General features: G+C 41.6%; 1 protein-coding gene across 1 annotated transcript in view; it reads left to right on the forward strand.

Annotated features, from left to right (window-relative positions):
• Positions 1-11,775: 11,775 nt before the first annotated feature.
• The window catches only part of LOC110501324 (parapinopsin), a 39,514-nt gene continuing 32,180 nt past the window's right edge, over positions 11,776-19,109 (forward strand). The window contains exon 1 of the mRNA XM_021578803.3: positions 11,776-13,006. Coding sequence (XP_021434478.1) covers positions 12,640-13,006 — 367 coding nt within the window. The 5' untranslated portion in view covers positions 11,776-12,639. The remainder of the gene's footprint in view (positions 13,007-19,109) is intronic.

Here is a 19,109-nt window from a genome sequence, read left to right on the forward strand (position 1 = left end):
AATAAAACCCAACTTTGAGAAATTATCACCAGACCATGTTTTTCTCCATTAGGAGAGTACAAAGGTTGTAGACCATTGCTGAATTTTTTAACCATACCACGTGGTTAAACTCTTAGACTATTGATACCGACAGAATAAGAACAAGTCTTTGATATTAATTACTAGTCTGCAGCTAGGAATTCGGTATCATTGAAAGCGAAGAACAACAACCGCCGAAACATCCATTCTATAACGGAACGAATAAATGTCACTGAACCAGCCCCTCTAACCACAACCGAGAGAGAGAGAAGGAGAGAGACAATTCTACAAAAGAAACTAACTTTTCACCAGCGATCAAGATGACACACTGAGCGTAAATATATATATTGATTGCAATTGTTCCCGAATGAGTGAGCGTTCGTGTGCAAAGGATTAGCATTTCAATTGTTATAATTATCACTCTGTAGTGACTTCTGAAGATTGGTGCACTCACAAAGCAAGTACCCCAATGCAGTATGCCCTGTTACTGTAGATGATAATGAGGGCAGGCTGATGAGGTTTCCATGGGAAGAAAGAGACTCAATCCACTGAGGATAAACGAATGAACAGCCACAGCTGGTTGGTTCACACACCGTTTACAAGCAACTCAAAACACACACTATGAGGACATCAATAATATGTATGTCTATCACCTCTCACTTTCTCTGAGCTAATGGGGAGAGATAAAGAGACACAGAGAGCAGTGCGAGAGGGGGGGGGGGATAGAGAGCAAGAGAGAGCCCGAGAGAGCGGTAAAGAATGAAAGAGAGAAAGAGATTGTTGGACAAATAGAGAGGGGGGGGGGAGGGAGAGAGAGAGCGAAAGAATGAAAGCGAGAGAGAGCGAAAGAATGAAAGCGAGAGAGAGGGGGAATGAAGGAGGGAGAGAGAGTGAGAGAGAGAGAAAGATTGTTAGACATAAATAGAGAGCAAGAGAGAGAATGAAATCGAGAGAGAAAGATTGTTGGACATAAATAGAGAGAGCAAGAGAGAGAGGGAGGGATAGAGAGACGGAGGGAGAGCGAGAAAGAATGAAAGCGAGAGAGAAAGAGAGATGGAGAATGAAAGCAACAGAGAGAGAGAGAAAGAGAGAGAGAGGGAGAAAGAATGAAAGCAACAGAGAGAGAGAGAGAGAGACAAAGACAGACTGAGAGAGACAGAGAGAGAGACAGAGAGAGACAGAAAGAGAGAGAGAGAGAGAGAGAGAGAGAGAGCTTGTTGGACATACAGTGCCTTGCGAAAGTATTCGGACCCCCTTGAACTTTGCGACCTTTTGCCACATTTCAGGCTTCAAACATAAAGATATAAAACTGTATTTTTTTGTGAAGAATCAACAATAAGTGGGACACAATCATGAAGTGGAACGACATTTATTGGATATTTCAAACTTTTTTAACAAATCAAAAACTGAAAAATTGGGCGTGCAAAATTATTCAGCCCCCTTAAGTTAATACTTTGTAGCGCCACCTTTTGCTGCGATTACAGCTGTAAGTCGCTTGGGGTATGTCTCTATCAGTTTTGCACATCGAGAGACTGAATTTTGTCCCATTCCTCCTTGCAAAACAGCTCGAGCTCAGTGAGGTTGGATGGAGAGCATTTGTGAACAGCAGTTTTCAGTTCTTTCCACAGATTCTCGATTGGATTCAGGTCTGGACTTTGACTTGGCCATTCTAACACCTGGATATGTTTATTTTTGAACCATTCCATTGTAGATTTTGCTTTATGTTTTGGATCATTGTCTTGTTGGAAGACAAATCTCCGTCCCAGTCTCAGGTCTTTTGCAGACTCCATCAGGTTTTCTTCCAGAATGGTCCTGTATTTGGCTCCATCCATCTTCCCATCAATTTTAACCATCTTCCCTGTCCCTGCTGAAGAAAATCAGGCCCAAACCATGATGCTGCCACCACCATGTTTGACAGTGGGGATGGTGTGTTCAGCTGTGTTGCTTTTACGCCAAACATAATGTTTTGCATTGTTGCCAAAAAGTTCAATTTTGGTTTCATCTGACCAGAGCACCTTCTTCCACATGTTTGGTGTGTCTCCCAGGTGGCTTGTGGCAAACTTTAAACAACACTTTTTATGGATATCTTTAAGAAATGGCTTTCTTCTTGCCACTCTTCCATAAAGGCCAGATTTGTGCAATATACAACTGATTGTTGTCCTATGGACAGAGTCTCCCACCTAACAATGGAATTGTTAGGGCAGTTCATCCAGACTAATCAATTAAGGGACAAAGTCTATTAAAAGTATATCTGACTCCATTTAACATTATAGTAAAACCATGTGCAATCAGGTATTATGCATTTAGCTGGCTAAGATCAAGGAATGGTCATGAGAAGTGAATATCAAAGCAAGTATTATTTAATAACTTGTCAAATGAAGGGATTCACATACAAGGCATAAAGCTTAAGTTATAAGGCAATACTGATATCAACAAAGCATAATTCTAGGCATATACTGTAGATCCTAAGGTTAACTTAGAAGACAAAGCATGGACAAAGAGATGCCAACTAGGCCGGAGGCCTGGAAGCCAAGGAAATTAGAAAATATCATACAAAATGTGTCCAATGGACAGGAAATAGCATAATAGAGAGAACAACAGACTTTCATTTAATTTCTAACATCTGAATGTGTAAAACCAACCAACATTGACCAATCAAACGATACCAAGTAACCTAATCACCCAGGCCCAATCTCCATGGGGTGTCACAGCATCTACAGGCTTGTCTGAGGGATGAGACCAATGTAAATAAGACAGAATTCATGAGAGGACAATAAAACCCCTTTGCAATGAGTTGTTTCAAGTTCACCCTGTACAGATACACGTTACCACAGAGATCATACATCCATATAGATGGCATCAGAGTTCTACTCAGAGGACAAGTTACAGATAGATACCTAACATGGATAATATAGCATTGTTCTATCACACATTCAATAGTCAGTCCTCTGGATACTGTCGAGAGAGATACATTTTGGCCCCTCGGAGGGAGAAGGGCGTACTGACCCTTACTGGCCATTTGCCATGCGGCCAGAGGTGACAGAGAGCAGAAAAATGAGGGGTGAGCCAACATTATCTCCAGGCCATCAGACTGTTGAACAGCCATCGCATCCTGTAGTAAGAGACAAAGATGCGTACATGCTGCATCTGTGTGGAGTCTGCAGTCGCTAGGGCAACGGGCCTGCCTGCTCTGTCTGCGTGGAATCTGGAGTCACTAGGGCAACAGGCCTGCCTGCTCTGCTCCTCAAAGAGGGGGGAGGAGCAGACTGAGGGTCAGAGAATGGAGAGGAGAAAAAACCCAAGGAAACCAAGATAGCAGTGCCAGCTGTACAGATAACTCATCCAAAGTTCTTTGACTTTTCAAACACTGCAGAATGCTAAAACTATATGATGCACCGTCTCCTTATTAATTCAGCCACTGAGCTAACTAGCAAGTTAAACCAAATACTCACCTGGACTCACCAGCTCCCACTTTCTCCCATTGTGCTATTTACAAAAAAAACACATAACTTACTCAACTGTTCTGGGGAACTACGATAAACTTCATAATGTAACATAATGTTACAAGGTGAAATGAAGAACGCAATCTGCGTGATCTCCTAACATATTGCACAAGTTGACTGCAGGTATTTATACTGAACAAAAATATAAACGCAACATGTAAAGTGTTGGTACCAGAATTCTTCCATATGCTCAAAACGCTTATTTCTCAACAACAACAAAAAATGCACACATTTCTTTTCTTTAGGTGTGGCATATCAAGAAGCTGATTAAACAGCAGGATCATTACACAGGTACACCTTGTGGTGGGGCCAATTAAAGGCCACTAAAATGTGCAGTTTTGTCAGATAACACAATGCCACAGATGTCTCAAGTTTTGAGGGAGTATGCAATTGGCATGCTGACTGCAGGAATGTCCACCAGAGGTGTTGCCAGAGAATTTAATGTTCAGTTCTCTACCATAAGCCGCCTCCAACGTCGTTTTAGAGAATTTGGCAGTACGTCCAACCGGCCTCACAACCGCAGACCACGTGTAACCATGCTAGCCCAGGACCTCCACATCCGGCTTCTTCACCTGTGGGATGATATATACACTTGAGACCAGCCACACGGAACACAGACAGCTGATGAAACTGAGGAGTGTTTCTGTCTGTAATAAAGCCCTTTTGTGGGGAAACACTCATTCTGATTGGCTGGGCCTGGCTGCCAAATGGGTGGGCCTATGACCCATGTAAAATCCATAGATTAGGGCCTAATAAATTGATTTAAATTTATTTATTTCCTTATATGAAATTTAAGTCAGTAAAATCATTGAAATTGTTGCACGTTGCGTTTATATTTTTTGGATTAGGTCTGGAATTCGTGATTTCTTGTTTCTTGTTTTTGTTTATTATTTGTGTACTTGTTTGACATTTTTGCATAATTGTTCAGAACTAGTAAGACAAGCAGTTTGCTGCACCCGCTATAACATATGCTAAATTGTGTACATGACCACTAAACTTTGATTTGGTTTGATAATTAGCCTGTCTAAAGTTACCTGGCAGATAAGCCAGTCATGACATGGTGTGAGATGTTCAGTCAGGTGTTATCATAGAAATAGAATATTAGTACAGACTGAGATCAGTTTATGATGCCCATAAAGGTGTCCTGCATCTGGGTGTCATAAAATGATCTAATGTGATGGATCATGACACTGTCCTGTCATTATATGAGCACATGAAGGCGACTTCATGATAAGTTTTATATTGTACAATACAGATGCGAACACTGAGCTACTTTTATAACATTACAACTCCCACGTGGAACAACCCATTCAAAATCATCTCAATCACAACAGCACACCACAGGCTTTGGGCTTACATCCCACACTGTCAATTCCCCATTGCCGCATTGTAACTCATTGTAATGCAATGTCCAATTCAAATTCATTTTAAAGGAGCAGGCCTAATGAGCACTAACAAGCAAGCAGCTGAGCTTTGAAGAAAATGGTTGTGAAAACTGGACAAAACATTACTCACAGATATTCTAATGCGGAAGGCATTAAGATACACTACATGACCAAAAATATGTGGCCACTAGGGCTGTTACGGTGACAGTATTACCGCCACACCTGCAGTCACGAGCCATGACAGCAGTCAAATTCTACGTGACTGTTTAGTCACGGTAATTAGTCTTCTCTGAGCATCTCCGATGCTGCTGAGGGTCATTAATATCCTACCAAACTTTCTAACTGCCTGGTACGTTGCACTCTATCGTCCCTCTAATCACTCTGACATCAATGCAAATGTGATCAAAAATCTAATCAAACACTTAATGAGAGCCCATGAGCTCATGTTGCAGCAACATTTCTATAGGCTATGCAATTGCATGAGAAAACAATGATGGCCTCTATTAAAAAGAGGAGGATCTTCTAAGCTTTATATAGGCTAGGCCTACTATATTTATTTATCAACTTTCCTAATATGAAGCACATTGCTTCTCTTTACAACATGAGGATAGCCTACTTGGCTGGCATGAAAATGAGCCACGTGAAAAGTTCCAATCTCCATTCGCTATTTAAGTGCATAGATGACATGTATTTTTTCCCACTGCCCCTGTTTTTAATCATAGTTGCAAACCTCATGTATCCTAGCCCATGGGCCTGTATGTTTTGATAAGGTTTGTTTCACAACTGGCCAAATAAAATAAAGCACATTAATCTGCTTTACAAGGGGTGTAGAGGCTAACTGGAATACATAAGCAGCGAGTCCAGTTTGGGGAAGTTAATTTTCACCATAGAAATGCACCTTTATAATAAAAGCATTACATGCATAATCGCATTTGTGGTCACTTTTGAGAATGTTGTTTTCCTGCTAATGGAACATTAGCGCTCATAGCCTTGTCCGCCATGTGCGCATTGCTGCGCTTATAATGTGAAGAAATAGCATAATAGTTTATCAACATTTTAAGCTAAACGTTCGTTGAACATCTTATTCCAAAATCATGGCCATTAAAATGGAGTTGGTCCCCCCTTTGTTGCTATAACAGCCTCCACTCTTCTGGGAAGGCTTCCCACTAGATGTTGGAACATTGTTGCGGGGACTTGCTTCCATTCAGCCACAAGAGCATTAGTGAGGTTGGCCGATTAGGCCTGGCTCGCATTCGGCATTCCAATTAATCCCAAAGGTATTCAATGGGGTTGAGGTCAGGGCTCTGTGCAGTCCAGTCAAGTTCTTCCACACCAATCTCAACAAACAATTTCTATATTGACCTGATAAAATAATGTATAGGTTGAAAGATAATGATAAAATAATTCCACTCTGAAGTCTTATAACGGTATGAAATTGATTAGAATCATAAAATTATAATCTGATGATGTGTGTAGTTTTAGTCGGAATTAGGTTAAACAATGTATCTGTATAGTGGAAAAACACAGACTGTCTGAGCAAGGCGTAGCTTAGGATTTGAACTTGGATGTGGGTGCCTAGGAAAATACCGAAGAACAATTAAAACTGTGTTTGGACCGACCTGGCTAGGCCTCTGGGGAACCTATGATAGCATAGGGAGTATTTCTCAAGGTTTCCCTAATCTCGGGGGAATGGAAGTGTCGGCTAGGCAGTGATCCACAGTGGTGAGAACTATAGAGATAAAACTCACCTACTATTTGTGTGGAAGTATGTGCGTAGGATATCTACTGTTTGTGTGGATGTATGTGCGTAGGATATCTACTGTTTGTGTGGATGTATGTGCGTAGGATATCTACTGTTTGTGGAAGTATGTGCGTAGGATATCTACTGTTTGTGTGGAAGTATGTGCGTATGATATCTACTGTTTGTGTGGAAGTATGTGCGTATGATATCTACTGTTTGTGTGGAAGTATGTGCGTATGATATCTACTGTTTGTGTGGAAGTATGTGCGTATGATATCTACTGTTTGTGTGGAAGTATGTGCGTATGATATCTACTGTTTGTGTGGATGTATGTGTGCCGCTATAAAATGGATGTCTTTGTATAATGGACTTCAGAACGTTCTCTGAATAAACTGTACTAACCTTTTGCATAAGCTGAGTCTTTGACTAATTATTATTAAACCCATGGTCTTACAGATCTCGGGGACTGGTCAGAGCTATTGATTGTCAGTTATTATCATTGGGATTAAAAATTCTCCTGACAGGACCTCGCTTTGTGCACAGGGGCATTGTCATGATGAAACAGGAAAGGGCCTTCCCCAAACGGTTGCCACAAAGTTGGAAGCACAGAATCGTCTAGAATGTTATTGTATGCTGTAGCATTAAGATTTCCCTTCACTGGAACTAAGGGGCCTAGCCCGAACCATGAAAACAGCCACAGACCATTATTCCTTCTCCGCCATACTTTAAAGTTCACACTATGCATTGGAGCAGGTAGTGTTCTCCTGGCATCCACCAAACCCAAATTTGTCCGTCGGACTACCAGATAGTGAGGTGTGATTCATCATGCAAGAGAACGAGTTTCCACTGCTCCAGAGTCCAATGGAGGCGAGCTTTACACCACTCTAGCCGACACTTGGCATTGTGCATGGTGATCATAGGCTGTGTGCGGCTGCTCGGCCATGGAAACCCAGTTCCTGAAGCTCCTGACGAACAGTTATTGTGCTAACGTTGCTTCCAGAAGCAATTTGGAACTCAGAAGTGAGTGTTGCAACCGAGGACAGACTATTTTTACACGCTTCAGCACTCAGCGGTCCCGTTCTGTGAGCTTGTTTGGCCTACCACTTCGCGGCTTAGTCATTGTTGCTTCTAGAGGTATCCACTTTACAATAACAGCACTTACAGTTGACTGGGGCGGTTCTAGCAGAAATTTGACAAACTGCCTTGTTGGAAAGGTGGCATCCTATGACGGTGCCACGTTCAAAGTCACTGAGCTCTTCAATGTGGTCATTCTACTGCCAATGTTTGTCTATGGAGATTGCATGGCTGTGTGCTCGATTTGATATACCTGTCAGCAACAGGTATGGCTGAAAAAGCCGAATCCACTAATTTGAAGGGTTGTTCACATACTTTGGATATATAGTGTATTTCCATTTGTAGACATTACATTTTTGTTGTATTTCTAAACGCATGCAGAGCGGTGTGATTGGTGGAGAAAGGGTACCTTAGAGTACGATATTAGGTTGAGGGAGTGTTGATTCGTTTTTGTACGAGTCGTCTTTTATTATGTTGATTATGTATTTCTTATTTTGTCAGCTGTTGTTATTTCTGTTGTTTCTTATTTCTGTTATTTCTTTACAGCCATGTTCAGCCAAATTGAATTTGGAACAAATAAAGTTGATTGAATTGAACAGTATTTAAATGTGTGTGTCAGGGAGTGGTCTGGCCCTGTGGGACGATGTGGTTGTCATAGGGTAAACTGCCACAGTGCCACGGCTCTGATCCCTGCTGTGTGTCCCTGTCAGCAATGGTTATTCTGTATTATGATTATTAAGATTATAATCCACGTGGGACCTGCTCTACTGAAACGGACATTCTGGTGCTTGCACTGTAGATACAGTACACACTCATGGACAAACACATGAATACACATGGTCAGACAGATAGACAGACACAAACCCAGCTAGACAAACACAGGCAGGTGTTTGGTTTAGATGAACATGCATTTGTGTGTGGGTACATTGAGATGTAAGCGGTTTGGGTCAGTGTGTAATGTGTGTAGGTTGAGTGGTTTACTGTAACAAATGTGTCATGTAACTGTTGTGCGAACATTGATGTGGTAAATCGATCCTGCATTGTTGTATTTACGAAATAGCTCTTTTCCCCAAAGTCAAATAAAATGATAAAAATCCACTACTACCAGGTAGCCTCTGGTCACAGATAGATGTTTCCAGTTTTCAGAGTAAGAAGTGTGTGTTGTTTCAGGACACTGTCACACCCTGATCTGTTTCACCTGTCTTTGTGCTAGTCTCCACCCCCCTCCAGGTGTCGCCCAACTTCCCAATTATCCCCGGTGTATTAATACCTGTGTTCTCTGTTTGTCTGTTGCCAGTTTGTTTTGTCCGTCAAGCCTACCAACGTTTTTCCCTTTGCCCCTGTCTTTTTCTATAGTTCCTGTTTTCTAGTTTGCCCGGTTTTGACCATTCTGCCTACCCTTACCCTAAGACTGCCTGCCGTTCTGTACCGTTTGACTCTGATCGGGATTACTGACCTCTGCCTGCCCTTGACCTGTTGCACCTGTTCTAGTAATGAACTTTTGTTACTTTGACACTGTCTGCATCTGGGTCTTCCCTAAAACGTGATAGTACGAACTGGCCATGACTGACCCAGCAGACTCGGACCAGCCCCGCAACGACATCTCCTCCCAAGGAGCCACCATCGGCTGGCACGAGGAGAAGCTTCATGGTCTTATGGAATGGTTCCAGACCTTGGCCGAACACCATGACTGAGCGTTGAACACATTGCAATTCCGCATAAACATTACAGGTTTGATTGAATTGTAGTCAAACTAAGCCTGAACCCCTATACCTCTAAGTTTTTCCTATACTTACCTTGCAGGTAAGACCTGGCAGAACAGGATAGACAGAGGTAAGAAACATAGTGGAGACTCCACTCAGCCTGCCACAGGGCTAGATTGAGTCGTTACCTATCCAGGCCTTTCATATCCTGGAGTGTGAGTCAAGATGTGCCTTGTGGGGGGGGGGGGGGGGGGGCAAAGGGTTGATTTGATATTGGGCCAATGATACGGTACAATGTCTCCTCTCTCTCCCTCTTGCTTGTATCACTTCTTTAATTAAAGCTTACGTGTCGGCCTCGTAGCTTTCATTAGTGCCTTTGTCAAAGGCCTTCCGATTGGCTGACATGTAAGCTTTTTTTTTAAACGATACGAGCAAGAGCAGTGTGCACATTTATTTCTTATTTGAAATCCCTCTTGACCTCTACTTGCCTTTTTGATGCATACTGGAGCACAATGATGTATTGAGCGTAATTCCTCCTTGTTCTCAAAGCCACCCCTCTCTCTCTCTAAAGCTTACAGCTGGGAATGGAATTCACAGCATAGCAGCATCAACACTGGCACCAAAGCCTCTGGCAAGACCAGCTCCCTGTCTTCTCACATCTGAGAGCTCACACACTGAGAACTGTGAAACCAGCAAGATGGCCTGAAGGCTTCCAAGCCAAAATGTGTCCTCAGAACATACCCAGCTAACATACCAAGCTAACACATTTGGTTCTTTGGAAGTTGTGGGAACGTTAGTTTTTGTTTTTCCATTGGTTTTGGGAACGAATGGAACGAATGGTTTCCTGACCAGTAAAACTTAACGTTTTTTAAACATTCTGAGAATGGAAGTGAAAATGTTGCCTGTTCTGGGAACATAAATGTTTTTGATTGCAGGGAGGTTCTGAGAACGTTTTACTATGGTTCCCTGAAAGTTTTCCTGGGGGGTTTTATTAACCTTCTGAGAACATGACTTTGAATAGAACCATGAGGATATCAAGCCAGTGTCAAACCAGTTTGAGGGCGGCAGGTAGTCTGGCGGGTAGGAGTGTTGGGCCAGTAACCGAAAGGTTGCTGGATCGAATCCCCAAGCCGACAAGGTAGAAATCTGTCATTCTGAGAAAGGCAGTTCCCCGGGTGTTGATTAAGGCAGCCCCCCACACCTCTCTGATTCAGGGGTTGGGTTAAATGAGGAAGACACTTTTCAGTTGAATGCATTCAGTTGTACAACAGACTAGATATCCCCTTTCCATAGAACAGCGGTTTCCAATCGTTTTATAGTCCCGTACCCCTTCAAACATTCAACCTCCAGCTGCGTACCCCCTCTAGCACCAGGGTCAGCGCACTCTCAAATGTTGTTTTCTGCCATCATTGTAAGCTTGCCACACACACACTATACGATACTTATTAAACATAAGTAAACATTTAAATAAATATTAAACATATGTATTAAACATAAGAGTGAGTTTATGTCACAACCCGGCACGTAGGAAGTGACAAAGAGCTCTTATAGGACAAGGGCACAATAATAATAAATCATTTGGCTCTTTATTTAAACATCTTACATATAAAACCATGTTTTTTCGTCGAAAATGTAGAATAACTCACCACAGGTTAATGAGAAGGGTGTGCTTGAAAGGATGCACATAACTCTGCAATGTTGGGTTGTGTTGGAGAAAGTCTCAGTCTTAAATAATTTTCTACACACAGTCTGTGCCTGTATTTAGTTTTCATGCTAATGAGGGCCGAGAATCCACTCTCAAACTCTCTTAATATGATTAGTTATTTATTTGACTAGGCTACCTGTATTTGACACCAAATGTAATACCCAGTAGGAAAATATAAATGGCCTGTTTGAAAATGTGAAGAAAAACAATGTTTACAAATATATATATATTTTTAATGTCAATCACATTTTTATTTGGCTACCCCTGACGGCATTGCGTGTACCCCTTCATTATGTTAATGAGGAACATTCCCTTTCCTTCAGAATTACAATAATTTTATTAAAAACCTACTGTAGAATGTAACACAATGAAAAACAAAGGAATAATGGAATGGAGGGTTTTTATTAAAATAAATAAATTCGTTGCATGTCCGGAAGTGCATCCGAACACAGAATTCAAAATGTAAAAGCCACGCTCAGACTTACAAATATAGCAAATGAGAGTGCGCAAACTGGGTTTGTTTCTTGAACTAACCACTCTCTCTCAGTCTCTCTCTCTCTCTCACACACACACACACACACACACACACACACACACACACACACACACAGATCTGGCTATAATAAGCTGCACCGAACTAGCCCAAGGAACAGAGGACTCCCAGGCTCGCGCGCAGTGACTGATCATTAAATTCAACAGTAGCAAAGGAGCACCGTACACAATAACTGACGCTTGGATTTAGATCACAAAGGCAGGCACATTTTAGAGTCGCCTGACCATTGAAGCAAAACAATTCCATTATATACTCTCTTGAACAAAACATAATACTCTAGGCAAAATAGATAATATATACACGATTGCACTCTTAGTGTATGTGGGTATGCAATAATATGATGAGCAATAATCAATAATAATGTATTTTTTAAATGTCCTAGCAAGTGGGTAAAGTGTGCACGACACGTTAAGCACCATTCGAGACTTGTGAATGAACTCCAAAGACTGCGCGTAACCGCGATGGACACCCTGGACCAGCCTCGCTGCGCACGCTGGGATTGCCTTGCGACATTGCCACGCAGTTGATATATCATATCCTCCAACCTTCACTAGACGTGTGGGACAGAATATCATCACGTATTTTGTGAGTTTGCACTTGTAACAACGTTATATAAAATAGGTTTACTCTTTTTAACGCAACTGATGCTAAAAGCTGCTCAAAACTACACTAGTACTGGAAATATATTTTTTTTTACCGTAAAAGAATATTCAACAAATGGAAAATAAGAGTGATATTGCACAGTGATTAACGGCGTAGATTAAGCAACCAGCTGTACTTGTAGGCCTTAATGGAGGCCTGGACATTCCTGTGGAGCGCTGACGCTGGTGGCGAGATAGGGAGGGACATGGCCAGGTAATGATGGCGTGAGCTCCGTGCGCACTGCCTGCCGCAATTTAGCCAAATTTCCCCCCAGCCAGAGTAATATGAAACTAGCCTTCGTGAACAGCAACCAGGATGATTTATGATCTGGCTGACCTCAACTATAGCTACAACGTGAGCGACGACCCGTTCAGCTTACTGGACAGGGAATGGAGCGACACTCCGAAAGAGACCCTCTCCAGGACTGGCTTCATCGTGCTCTCCGTGTTTCTGGGCTTGATCATGACCTTCGGCTTCCTCAACAACTTCGTGGTACTGCTCCTCTTCTGCAAGTTCAAAAAGCTGCGTACCCCGGTCAACATGCTCCTGCTCAACATCAGCGTGAGCGACATGCTGGTGTGCATGTTCGGGACCACGCTGAGTTTTACCTCCAGTATCAAGGGAAAGTGGCTCCTGGGCCGCCACGGCTGCTTGTGGTACGGTTTCATCAACTCCTGCTTCGGTGAGTCGGTCGGATGCCTTCTCGCCTATAAAGGCTCATTGCATGCGCTGTGAGTGATACGGTAGGGCTGCTGTATATTGTAGATTTATCCAATGAATGGAACTTTAAACTTGTATCTTCGTTAAATCGTTCAAGTGTAATTTCATAGTCGTAAAACAACTTTCATGGATGGTGTAGCCTACCCTATTCATAGTTTATTTGACTGACCGCGCTGTAAGAATTTGAATATCTCCGGCAACTAAATCACTGGGTAGCAGCTGCTCATCCTCGAATTAAGTTTTAAGAAAATTATTCTAATTGCCTTCAAATAAGTTATTTTCACATAAATTAATAGCTAACCAAAATGTTGTTTCCTAAATTTGTCCCTAACTTGTCACAATGTCTCAACGGAGCATTTCGAGTTTTATTTCGGGAGAGTTTGGCTCTGCATCGATGTCAATATGCGTAATGTGTGTAATAGTAACGGTACCCCACTAAGATACAAGTTGTTTCTGACGGTGAGACGTGGGTGTAGTGGTTTGAAACGCACTAACGCAGAGCAGTACTGTGTAGTGAACACAAAGCCATAGCATACAATGGCATAACGCACTGTATACCATGTGTAATACGAACATAGAAGGCAAAGGCTTTACACTAAAGATAAGAAGAAGAAGAGGCCTAATTGATTGGATTTATATATACATATTAACAAACATTTTAATATATATATTTTTATTATTCTCATTCAGCAGAGTAAAGGTTACTGTCCTCAGTAGGCCTATTGTCCCAGCGATCACAACAACACAAAAGTTCCTTGTGGACTATAGTTAGAGCTCTGACAAGCACTTAAGACTTTAGAGTTATTGTAGAGTAACTCTAAAGAGGAGGAGGGGGTGTTAGTGGTCAAGGATGGTTGAGAGGATATTGTGTTGTGTTGTGTCTAAGCCAGTGTAAGGGTGATTTCTGAGATCTGATTGGCCCAGACATTGTGACTGACGGCTCATGCTGTTTCTGGCAACCAGGTCACCCATGTATGATACAAGTCAGTATTCGAATTCAATCCATGTCTGAGGATGTCGGGAGGTGACTTGGAAACCGGCCATTAGGGGCAACAGTGAGCACTGTTACCTTCAAATAGGTTTGGGTTTTGTTAGGGTGTTGGGGTTGGCAGATAGGCATTGGCATTTGTCTCTGGTGCTGAAGGTTGCATGTTCAAGTCCAGCGATAGAAAGTTGTGTGTGTAAGCAAGCTGCTGCTAGAAACCAACTCACAGGTTCATATCGGAATTAGATGTTCCTCAATATCAAAGTGTTTCCATTTAGTTATTAACTCTGAATGGTTAAGGTTTGGGATAGGCTTAAAACAAAAATCTCAAAAACAACTTTCTTTCGCTGTATTCGAACATGCAAATTGGTAGTAAAAAAAATGTGGAATTAATACATAAACTTAACCATAAACACTTTGACGTTTGGAACAACTTCGAGACTTGACATTTGAGAAACATGGATGAATGTCTAATTCTGACCTGTGACTGAGACCTAGTCGGTTTCTGGCATAAACACATGTGCGTGCACACACACACCTGCACTGTAAAAAGAAAACAAAAGGGAAACGTTCCGGCAAAAATGTATTGGTACAATATCCATTATTTTATGGAACTTATATCTGTATAAACATATTATTTTGAGAAGATCAGGGAGTGTTGCGACGAAGAGGTTATGGACATCACATGCCTTGCACCAAAGTCAAAGGTAGGACAGAAACAGGCTCTCCGAATATAGATTCCCTTGTTCATGTGTGGTTCGGACGGACCAGTCATCAGCACTATCTGCAGTGCCTCTATTCAAATGACTCTCTCCTTACACCCATCTAATATTTAATATTCTAATATTTATAAAAATATTTTTATCTGGACACTTTCAGTTTACCTGGAATTTTTCCTTATTCTAGGCTACTACTTTTACCACTTTTAGTCTTAATCTTTACTACACTCACTGTTTAACACATGACCTCACATGTGAATCCTTAAAGAGATGGGTGGGGCTGGCTTAAGAGGGTGTGAACAATGCTGAATGGGCCAAGACAAAGGAGAGCTCTCCAGTAGGTACCAAAACATTCAAAGGCCATTTTCTCAAAAGTGAGTTTACAAGTTTATCAACTTTCAAAGCAGAATTACTTTCCCATTGTTCCTCAAAAATGCAGTGTATGATATAACATTTTGTAGCTCTGTGTCTCTACTTTTATTCAATGTAAAAAACACTATTTTAAATTTTGCTACATGAGACCGATTTGAGCCAGTCGGTCACATATATCTGTTATAACTTTTTTTTCTCCCTTCTTTTTACGGACCTTCCCTGTAATATATTGAAGGGAATGTACATTTAAAAAAGTAAAACGTTTTTTAACAGATTTACACAGATTTATATCCGCTATATCAGCTTTAATGGACAGTCAGAAGGCAGGTTTCCATTGACTCAGGTTTATCAGACAAAATCAATGTCATATTATTATATACAGATCTCTGGACAGATACAGTTTTACGTCAGCTATGTTAGGTTAGATACAGACATACCGCAAAGACCGCATGAGAGAGGAAGCTACACAACACAACAACAAGGGACAGAGACAGTTCATGAAAGTATACCTCATCTACTTTGAAGAACTGCTAAAATTATTTTGTCAGACAGCTGTGCAGCATAGGCTACTTAGGCAGGCTAGCTAAATAGGTTGACTAAAGACAGTACAGTATTAGGAACACATGGATTACGTTAGGTCTGGCTGGCAGACTGCTTCTGCCCGAGCAAAGATGAGATGATGACTTAAAAAAGGAATTAGGAATGACAAATAATATGTCATCAAAAAAAGTAAGTAATATAGACAACTGAAATATTGTATTATATCATAGTAATTTCCTATTTTTCTACTGATGTGTAACCAATGTGGACCTGACAGAGACTATGGAATATGTTGAATGTTTTGGCAATTGAATTCTCATTATTTTGGGCTTTGGAATTTCTATTTAAAAAAAAAAACATTTAATGTATAAAAAAATGATCGAAAACCAAAATAAATAAAAAACGTGATTTAAAAAAATCATCGAACCGAAACCGAACAGACCTCAATAAGCACTAATAGCTCAGCACTAAAGGATTTACACTAAGCAGTGTATTAATTTAACACTGAAAAGTATGGACCCGTATAGGCACTGTACCAGTGTTAAATTTAACACTTTCAGTAGATTATGAGGAGCCTCCTGTGTGCAGTTGTCACGTCCTGACCATAGAGAGTCCTTATTTTCTATGGTAGAGTAGGTCAAGGCGTGACTGGGTGGTTAGTCTAGTTTATTATTTCTATTTGGGGTTCTATGTTTGTTTTTCTATGTTGGTGATTGTTTATGATTCCCAATTAGAGGCAGCTGGTAATCGTTGTCTCTAATTGGGGATCATATTTAAGTAGCTGTTTTTCCCACCTGTGTTTTATGGGATATTGTTTTGAGTTAGTGCACGTAGCATCTCTGTAGTCACGGTTCGTTGTTAGTTTATTGTTTATTTGTTTTTGTCTGCTTTGTTTCACTTTCTAATAAATAATGTGGAACTCAACATCCGCTGCGCCTTGGTCCGACATTTAGTCCAACGAACATGACAGCAGTGCTTTATGAATATTGATTAGCTAACAATCAGACTGCAGTCTCTTTCTCTGCTGGCAAAGGGCTGGGTTGGGTTCCAAACAGAGGACTCCCAGTTCTCTCCTGTCCTTGCTCCCTTCATACCTTCCCTTGTTCCTTTCAGTCCTTCCCTTGCTCCCTTCATACCTTCCCTTGCTCCTTTCAGTCCTTCCCTTGCTCCCTTCATACCTTCCCTTGCTCCTTTCAGTGCTTCCATTGATCCTTTCAGTCCTTCCCTTGCTCCATTCATTGTTGCCCTTTCTCACCTTAATTCCTACCCTTGCTTCCTTTACTCCTTCCCTTACTCTCTTATTTCCTACACTTGATTCCTTGCTTCCTGCTTTTTCTTCCTTCATTCCTGCCCTTGCTCCCTTCTCTCCAGCCTTGACAACTTGGAGGTACAAAACATGTGAACACTATTATCCAGTCAGCCATTGAATAAGAGATCATTGGTAGGAGGTGACAAATGGCTGTGAAGTGAACAAGTCTGAATGAGAAAAATTATGTTTGGGAGCATAGCATAGAAAATAGCAATTTCAATGCACTGTATTGGAGTGGGAGAGGTACTATGTGGAAGAGTAAATTCTAATTAAAGTAGAAAGGCATTTCTGTAGGGCAAATACATTGAATTCCTCATGTTGAATGTAGTTCTCTAGGAGGCAGTTGTTTACATAATTATACACATGTACTTTGTTCTTGCTCTGCTCTCCACAGGCCAGTGTGTATACCTGCTGCCTCAGATGAATTTTTTCATGTTTCTGTGGCCTCGACTTCCTTCTGCGCTAATGTTCCAAAAATATGTGTCTGATATTCCTTAACACAAAATTGGAGAGAGAAGTACATAAGTGAGATTGAAAAATTGTTCAAGGCAGTGTAGCAGCAAATGATCTGTGCTGCAATGAAATTGATTTGCATATCTACTACACATACACACACACATACACGTTATCTAACTCAAACAGGCAGGGAATATCTCATTCTGCCAGAATACCATTATATAAGGAATATTCTCTGTTATATCCATCTTTCTCATTATTCTCACTTCCACGGTGACTGATTGGAAGTTCTCTAAACACAGTGAACATATCTTTGGGTCTGGCTGCTTTTTCGACTTGTCGACTCTCACTACTGTAACATGTCTGTCTGTGTTTGACGGATTCTCACAGGGGGAACTGGTTAAAGTAGCGGCTCAAACTCTTAGCATGCCACGGAACATGATCTATAGTCAAATTCAAATCAAATCAAACGTTATTCGTCACATGCGCCGAATACAACAGTGAAACAGTGCTTACTTACGAGCCCCTAACCAACAATGCAGTTAAAAAAAGATGAGTAAGAATAAGAAATAAAAGGAACAAGTATTTAAAGAGCAGCAGTAAAATAACAATAACGAGACTATACACAGGGAGATACCCATACAGAGTCAATGTGCAGGGGCAACGGTTAGTTCAGATAATATGTACGCGTAGGTAGAGTTATTAAAGTAACTATGCATAGATGACAACAGAGAGTAGCAGTGGTGTAAGGGGGGGGTAATGCAAATAGTCTGGGTAGCCATTTGATTAGATGTTCAGGAGTCTTATGGCTTGGGGATAGAAGCTGTTTAGAAGCCTCTTGGACCTAGATTTGGCGCTAGATTTGTCGGTTGCCGCTTGCCGTGAGGTAGCAGAGAGAACAGGCTATGACTAGGGTGGCTGGAATCTTTGACAATTTTTAGGGCCTTCCTCGGACACCGCCTGGTGTAGAGGTCCTGGATGGCAGGAAGCTTGACTGGGTCACACTATCCTCTGTTCTCTCCCTCTCATCTCTCCCCCTCTCTTTTCTCTCCCCCTCTCTTTTCTCTCTCCCTCTCTTTTCTCTCCCCCTCTTTTCTCTCCCTCTCTCTTCTCTCTTTTCTCTCCCACTCTCTTTTCTCTCCCCCTCTTTTCTCTCTTTTCTCTCCCCCTCTCTTTTCTCTCCCCCTCTTTTCTCTCCCCCTCTCTTCTCTCTTTTCTCTCCCCCTCTCTTTTCTCTCCCCCTCTTTTCTCTCCCCCTCTCTTTTCTCTCTCCCTCTCCTTTCTCTCCCCATCTCTTTTCTCTCCCCCTCTTTTCTCTCTTTTCTCTCCCCCTCTCTTTTCTCTCCCCCTCTTTTCTCTCCCCCTCTCTTCTCTCTTTTCTCTCCCCCTCTCTTTTCTCTCCCCCTCTCTCCTCTCCCCCTCTCTTCTCTCCCCCTCTTTTCTCTCCCCTTCTCTTTTCTCTCCCTCCACAGGTGCATGTTCATTAATTGTTTATGGTTCATTGAACAAGCATGGGAAACAGTGTTTAAACCCTTTACAATAAAGGTCTGTGAAGTTATTTGGATTTCTACAAATCATCTTTGAAAGACAGGGTCCTGAAAAAGGGACGTTTTCTTTTTTTGCTGAGTTTATCTATTTATAACTCATGAACTGTCGGTCTCTGACTGTCTTTTTTTCCCACCAA

This window comes from Oncorhynchus mykiss, chromosome 22 (genome assembly GCF_057628025.1).
Source record: "Oncorhynchus mykiss isolate SJ-2025 chromosome 22, ASM5762802v1, whole genome shotgun sequence".
Taxonomy (NCBI): domain Eukaryota; kingdom Metazoa; phylum Chordata; class Actinopteri; order Salmoniformes; family Salmonidae; genus Oncorhynchus; species Oncorhynchus mykiss.